Raw genomic sequence first — 7,559 nt, forward strand, 5'->3', positions numbered from 1 at the left:
ATGCACATCCGGCCGCGCGGAGCTTCATTCTCACGACACAGATACACTACACTAGTTTATGGCCGGCCTCAACGGATCCCTTTGTCTTCCTCAGGTTCGGCAGCCCGCTCGTTGGACTGTTGTGAGCCCCGGAGGTATATGCTTCAGCGCAAAGGGTGGCTCGCTTCCCTAAATACTATTTATAATATAAAATTTCATCATTTATTCAAAAAATGTTTGGTGTGTAAAAAAAGTTCATTATATATTAAAAATGTTTAATTGATATGAAGTAAATATTCATCATATATAAAAACAAGTTCAGTGTTTGTTCTGGAAAATGTTGACTGAATGCTAAAAAGGGTTATTGCCTATTTGAAAAAAATCACCGTATGCTAAAACAAGTTCAGTGTGTATTTGAAAAAAAATTACCATACAGTGCAAACCTATATATCAGGAAAAAGTGCAAACATTGAAAACCAGATATAACAGTGAACCCAAGATCTGCAAAAATAAAAAAGGAAAAAACAAAGAAAAAAAGAAAGTAAAAAAACGAAACAGAAGCAGCTAGTTAAGTGGGCCAGCCCATCTAGAGGTTTCTTTAGTGAAGCCTCCACTGTATGATGGACACGGGCATGGCATTTCCTATTTGGCGCCACAGGCGCCAGTTAACGTGCATTTTGTTAACTGGCGCCTGTGGCGTCCGTAAATGGGCCGGCTCATTTAGGCGCCGGTTCTCTATTTTTTTTGAAAATTCTGTAAACTTTTTTGAGATTGATGAACTTTTTTCAATATTGATGAACTTTTTTGAAATTTAATGAACATTTGTTTTGAAAATGGATGAACTTTTTTTGATTTATGAACTTTTTTCCAGTTCCATGAAATTTTTCTAAAAATACATGAACTTTTTTCACTTTCTATGAACTTTTTTCAAATTTAATGAACTTTTGCTAAGTTGGATGAACTTTTTTTCAATTTGAATGAACTTTTTCAAAATTTATGAACTTTTTTAAAGATATGAACGTATTTTTTCAAATGGATGAATTTTTTTAATTTAAATCTGTAAACCTTTGTTCATTTCATATTTTTATTTTCATAAAAAATAAAAAAACTTGGGGCAGCATACTAGTGGGCGGGCCCATGCTAGCAGCGTTGCAGGCGCCGGATCGTTAACGGGCGCCTGCAGCGCTGTATAGGAGCTCCCCACGGGCATCATATAGTATTGGCCGTTGAACTGGCAGCGGGGTTCATCGAGCGCCGCTTTGCATCCCTACTAGCTTATTTTCTTGTAGAATTATTGGATTGTTGAATAACAAGGAGAGAGAGGAATGTATGAATAATGATTGGATTAATTATGCACGTGTTAATTAATCCTCACATTATATTTATTGTTACCTTAGATTTGTGGTTACTTCTGAATAAGACATAATAACTTACATTTCTTTGCTCATATTTCTGAATTCACTATCATTCTATTGTAAAAATGGGTAGGCACGAGAACCCACGCCATCATTGTCTAATTAATAATCTAAACCAAAACAATTGATCCAGTCATTGAATAAATATACCTAACGTTGCTCAACCACCCCATTACTCTTATCAGAGGAGGATCTAACTAACTTAAAGTCTCCTCCAATCAAAGTAGGGCTAAACCAGCAGTTCATCACATTATGTAGTTCCTTGATAAAATCTAGTTTATGTTCCTCATATGTAGGAGACATAAATAGAAATGAACCACCACATGTGCTTGTCAGCTTTGCCATCCATCTCTTAGATTTACTGAATTATTGATCTTAACAAGCAGACTGCATATCGAGAACATAAAATAGAAATCAAACTTTATTCAAGTGCGCAATTAAGCGTACTTATGAAATAGAAAAAATTTGAGGAAAGCTAGCAGCATCTCTTTGGGATGGTGAGGTGGCCGGCCATGTGCCACCCCTCTCCTCCGTCAGGGTACATGTAGGGGCACGCCGGCTTGAATGTGGCGCTGCCCTTGGCGGCGAGCATGTTCCACTGCTCGTTGGGGTCGTCGGTGGCGAACTTGGTCCATGTCGGAGTGGAGTACTCGTAGCGGCTATGCGTGATGCGGTGGAACTCCTGGATGTCCTTGTTCTTGGTGATATCATCGGTGTCGCGGAGGTCGACGGAGAGGATATCTCCGTAGGGCCTAACGGAGTGAAGGAAGACAGGCATGGAGATAGGCTCATTGGAGACAGCGGCAAGGTCGGAGGCGAAAACGATGCTCCTCATGTCCGGGCTGAAAATGGGGTGGTTCACGTGTCCCGCGAGGGTCGCCGAGCTCTGTACCACCCGCACCACCACCGTGGGGTCGCTAACCTTCACCAGGTACACGGCGAAGTAGCCCGCATCGAGGAAGGCCATCTCCGGCGCGCTGGCTGGCATCTCGCGGGTAGAGGAGAAGACGACCCAGTCCCCCTTGGGCGACCAGCTGCAGTGGGTGTCGGTCCACGGCCCGTTGGTGAGCCGCGTCACCGTGCCCTGGCCGAACTCCCCCTCCTCCGCGTCCTCCATGATGTAGAGGTTCTTGTGGAACTTCTCCTTGCCGCCGTCCCTCGTGGACCGGAACACGAACTTGTCCCCCTGCGCGTTGCTCGACGGGAAGGCGTTGTTGAAGTTCCCGGCGGTGAGGCGCTGCACCTTCCGGCCGGCGGACGGCCCGGACACGTTGGAGATGGCGTAGATTTCCAGCGGCTTGGCGGCGGAGAAGGACGGCCCCACGCAGACGTACAACGTGTCCTTGTTAGGGTTCTGGTTCCACGCCGTTGAGAAGACGCTGTTGGAGCCCCGCTTCTGCAAGTTTTTGTTGAGTGAGAATTGGTATTGATTCTTTCTCTACTTGTTGAGGGACAATGGTGGATAGATAGATAGATACCTCGTAGACGACTCGCAGGCCTTGGGTGTCGGCAAGCCACACGGCCTTGAACTCGTTGTCGACGAAGGCGAGCTTGGCGCCATCCTTGGAAATGGTTGGGAACACACCCGACACCCTGAACAGCCCCACATCTGTGTGAGGGGAGTGCATCTTGTCGAAGCTCTTCGTAGGCGCGGAAAGATTATTCTACATCCATGTCATGCGATGTCCATTGGTAAGTAATCTTGACGAGTCATCATGTAATATTATTGTTATGCAACACTTCCCATAATATGATGAATCAAATAAGGCAAAAAGGAAGCGGAAATGTGTCTAATCCTATATACCTAAACAGTTTATGCTCGCTACTTCTATTTTTTCAGCACACACATACACCACCTCACATCCCACTAATTGGGAAATACTATTTATTTTCTTTTTTCACACATTTCAAGTCACCACGCATGTCACCTTATCAATCTCTACATATTTTTTCTGTGGGGTAATCATGCTACTTAGATAGCTCTCTCAACATGCATAAGAAATACTAATGACTATATAATGATGAAATACAATAAATCATATGTATTTTTATTTTCTATTTTCATATACCCAAATTTCAGACAAAAAAAAATCTCATCAGTATATATTGCAACCAATTTCCATAGCAACGCGCATGGTATCATTTATTTATCCGTCTCAGCTACATCTATAAGCGTTCGGGTTGACATCCAACCATCATGTTTCACTGAAGTTGCATCCTTGAGAGAGTGCAATTTTAGTTAGTTGAGATTTTTTTTTGAGTAGTTTGGATTGCTTACAACATGAGATTTATCAGGCATCTGAACTGAGATGAGAATTAGCAAGAGCGAAGACATACATACCCCAATGACGAGATCATCGGTTCTGACCCGATGGTAGCCGATGCGGCTTCCGCCGTCGGCCACGAAAGGGTTGTAGTGGTCGCCTTTCGGCCTGATTTTCTGGCTGATCTGCACGGGCCGGTCCGGCGACGCGACGTCGAAGATCTCGATGTGGCGGTACTGCGCCTCCTCTCGCGGCGTGGTCATGGCGGCCTGCCTAGACTTCTGGCGGATGGTGGCCACGGCCACCCTGGTCTCGCTGACGGCCGCCGGAGTCATGGCGTCGATGGCCTCGGGCGTCACCCGCACGGTCTCCTTGGTGGCGATGTCGTACCGGAACACGGCCCAGTTCGTCGGGGACTCCCCGGTCCCACGGTGGAAGAATATGACGTTCTCGCTGCCCCACGTCGGCCAGCCGCCGTCCCGGATGAGGATCCTGCGGCGCAGGCCGCCCTGCGCCGCCTTGTCCACGTTCATGATGGCGATGTCGGTGTTGAGGCGCTCGATCTCGCCGGTCCACTTGTTCCCGCGGAAGTTGGCCACGGCCACCATCTTGCCGGACGGCGACACGGCCGGGCTCACGTCGTACTGGCCTGGCGGGGTAAGGCGCTCGGTCTTGCCGTCGGCGAGGTTGGTCCTGTACACCACGGTCCAGGGCGTGCGGCGCTTCGTCACCGGCTCCTTGGTGGAGACGTACACGAGCGAGTGGCCAACGGTGCGAGCGCCCACCTTGAAGCCGCCGGCGATGCAGCCGCTGTCCTCCATCCGCGAGCCGCCGAAGGTGTCGGCGCCGTAGACGTCGCCCAGGCTCAGCACCTTCACCGCACCACCTTCGCCTTTGGGGCGCACAAGGGCCACGTGCAGCGTCTCGAGCCCCTTGTCCCTCTCGGAGACGAAGACGAGGCCGGTGACGCGGCCCTTCTCGGCGTCGTCCGGCGTGGCGCCGCACTCGGCGGCGAGCGCGGGGTTCTTCTTGCCAAGGAACGTGAGGAGCTCCTTGAGCGCGGCCGCCGGGATGGACCGGCCGTTCTGGTTGTAGGAGACGCCGTCGGTGAGGTGCTGCTCGTCCTCCCGCGAGGACGGCGGCGGGTCGGCCGGGCAGGAGTAGATGTCCAGTGGCACCGGCGGGCGGTAGGTCCCGAAGAAGGCGATGCTGCCACGGCCGCTGTCGTCGCTCCCCATGGCCGGCCGGCGCGGGGTCGATCGAGCAAGAATGAAACAACTTCTTTCAATCGGTTCCTCTTTCTCTGGTTTCTGTTGCTTTGCTCACACCAGAAGATGCTTGGTTTATAATGGCATCCAAGCAGGGCTTCAATAGCTTTAGTTACAAAAAAAAAACATATCTCTGCTGGTAATTTCTATTCAATTATTTTATACTCAATGACTAATGTCCCGTTAATCTTTTTTTTCAGGTGAATGCCCCTTTTTTTTTTTTCGAGAAAACTTCAATCTATTCATCTTCAATCATAGTACAAAGAACATCAGAAATAATAAAAATTACATCCAGATGTGTAGACCACCTAACGACGACTACAATCACTAAAGCGAGCGCAGCCGTCATCGCCATCCCTCGCCGGAGCCGGGCAAAATTCTCTATAGTAGACAGTCCGGAAGTCGTCGTGCTAATACCTCATAGGACCAGCGCGCACCAAAACCGCAACCATCGCCGATGAAGAGACGTGTGATCAGAAGGATCCAACCAAAAGACACACGAATGTAGATAAACAAAGAGAGGATCTGAGTAGATCCGCCAAAGGCAACCACCAACGGAATCCTATGAGATCCTCTGAAGACACATCTCCACATGCCCTCCGACGATGCTAGACACACCACCGAAACGGGGTTAGACGAGGAGAACCTTATTACATATTCAGAAAACCGCTGTCTCGCCTTACTAAGTAGGATACAAACTCTAACAAAAAAACATTTAAAAACGGAGCCCTCCTGCCGGCAAGGGCTCCACTGCGCCCCACGGCCATAGGGCCACTGGAGACGAGGCGTATCGACGGCAACGCCGGCGGGAGACAAAGGAACCCTAGAGTTTTTGGAGGAGGCGGCGACTATATGTGAGAGACTTAGTTGGTTACGTTTCTTGATGGAATAATGAGTGAGCATTATAATAAACCTGAATGCCCCATTAATCCAATGATGAGTAAACTGATAAATCCCTTGAGTTGTACACATACAGTAAAAGATTGGTGTTGACCATAGTTTGCCACGTTTGGTCATAGTTGAAGCCACAAAGTTTCAGTTTTTTTTCATTTTATTTGCTAGTTTTTCAGTTTTACTGTTCACCGTGAGTACAATGCATAGAATACCACACGTTTTGCAAGCAGTGATGTCTCTTATGCTATCCTAAAACTGTAATAATAAATAGTATGTGGTAATGAGTCTGATTTTAAGAGTTTTGCCTAGGAGTCTTTGAAGTTTAGCGGCTGGTTGGGAGAGCTGCGTTCCCAGTCCCAGGGCTGATGCTTGATGTGGTTTTGCCTTTTTACTCTTTTCCTTGTGGTTTGATTGTAAAAACTGGCGGTACTATAATGAAAACCGACAAGGACCTTAGATTTTGAAAGCCTCATAGTTTTTTCCCCTCTCACTTCATTTTTCTAGCTTATAAACGGTTTAAATTCTTGGGCACTAATTGGGAGCGTACGTTCCCCTTAGGAGGACCCTAGTGCGAATGAACGTCCCCTCAGGGAGCCACGAATGAACGAAATCGTCAGCTCTCAGGTAGACCTATTCATAGACAACCTGGCCCGGAGGCCTGAACCCGAAGCCTGACATCCGAGCCGGGCTCAGGCTCCACTTTCTCGCTCGAAGCCCGGCCCAAAAGCCTGAAAAAGCCGGAAATGGCCATATCTTTTTTCAAAACATAGGTATATAATAAATTAATTTAATATCCCAAATATGATTAATTTAATTAAAAATGCTACTGTTCATGTGCTTCAGGTTGGGCTGGGCCGGGCTCGGGCTTGGGATTCTTTCTTGGGGCTTTGCCAAGCCCAGCCCGAACTCGACCCAACCATCCCCCACACACATACGAGAAGGAAAACCATGGAATGGGCTAGGCCCAAGTAGCTTCCTTCTACAAAAAATTAACCATATTTTTTTGTGATAGCAGGAAAAGTAATAAAAAATGCATGAATCAAGAAGAAAAACGCCTAACCACGTGACATATGTGGTAAGCAATCCAAACTATATTCGAAAAGAAGAAAAACGCCTAAAATTGCCATCGCAATACAATAAATAACAAAAAGATAAAAACACATAAATTTTCAAGGCCAATATCCAAACATTTCCATGGACCCCCTAAATGGCTATCTCAAACGATTTTGATAGAAAAATTGCATAAATTTGCCTATACCAAAAAATGGTGCCATCATGTTTTTGGAAGAGTTGCCCTCACTACCCCGTATTTTCACTCTCAATTTTTTTAGAAAAATTGCCACACCCCTAGATATGTGTACCATGTGCAAATGTGTGTGAAAATCTGCTGAGTGGGTATCCTGGGTATAGCCATGGGGCAAAAAGACCACACTAGTGCAGAAAAGCCTAGTGCTGGCATTGCAAAAATGGTCTTACTTGCGTGGGAGCCCAACACCACCAATATGGCACATGTGTTAAAAATAGTGGTGGCGTCGGTGTCCACGTTAGCAGTATTTGTGTGCTAATGGTGTGCCACGTGGCCAACACCAGCACTAAGTATATGTTAGCACTGACATGCCATGTTAGCGCCACGCCATCAATTAGATTTTTTACATATAAAAATAATAATATATGCAACTAGGTAATCCATCAACTTATTTAAGATACTACTTCATCAATAATCATACAAGTTCAACAGC

At 46.8% G+C, this 7,559-nt stretch overlaps 1 protein-coding gene across 1 annotated transcript; it reads right to left on the reverse strand.

Annotated features, from left to right (window-relative positions):
- Positions 1-1,797: 1,797 nt before the first annotated feature.
- Positions 1,798-4,991, reverse strand: LOC123170904 (uncharacterized). Its single transcript, XM_044588622.1, has 3 exons — positions 3,736-4,991; positions 2,873-3,058; positions 1,798-2,790 (listed from the first exon to the last, which is right to left on the reverse strand). The coding sequence occupies exons 1-3, from the start codon at positions 4,894-4,896 to the stop codon at positions 1,870-1,872; spliced, it is 2,268 nt and encodes a 755-aa protein (XP_044444557.1). The 5' UTR covers positions 4,897-4,991; the 3' UTR covers positions 1,798-1,869.
- Positions 4,992-7,559: the final 2,568 nt, after the last annotated feature.

Source organism: Triticum aestivum, chromosome 7D (genome assembly GCF_018294505.1).
Source record: "Triticum aestivum cultivar Chinese Spring chromosome 7D, IWGSC CS RefSeq v2.1, whole genome shotgun sequence".
NCBI classification, from domain to species: Eukaryota; Viridiplantae; Streptophyta; class Magnoliopsida; order Poales; family Poaceae; genus Triticum; species Triticum aestivum.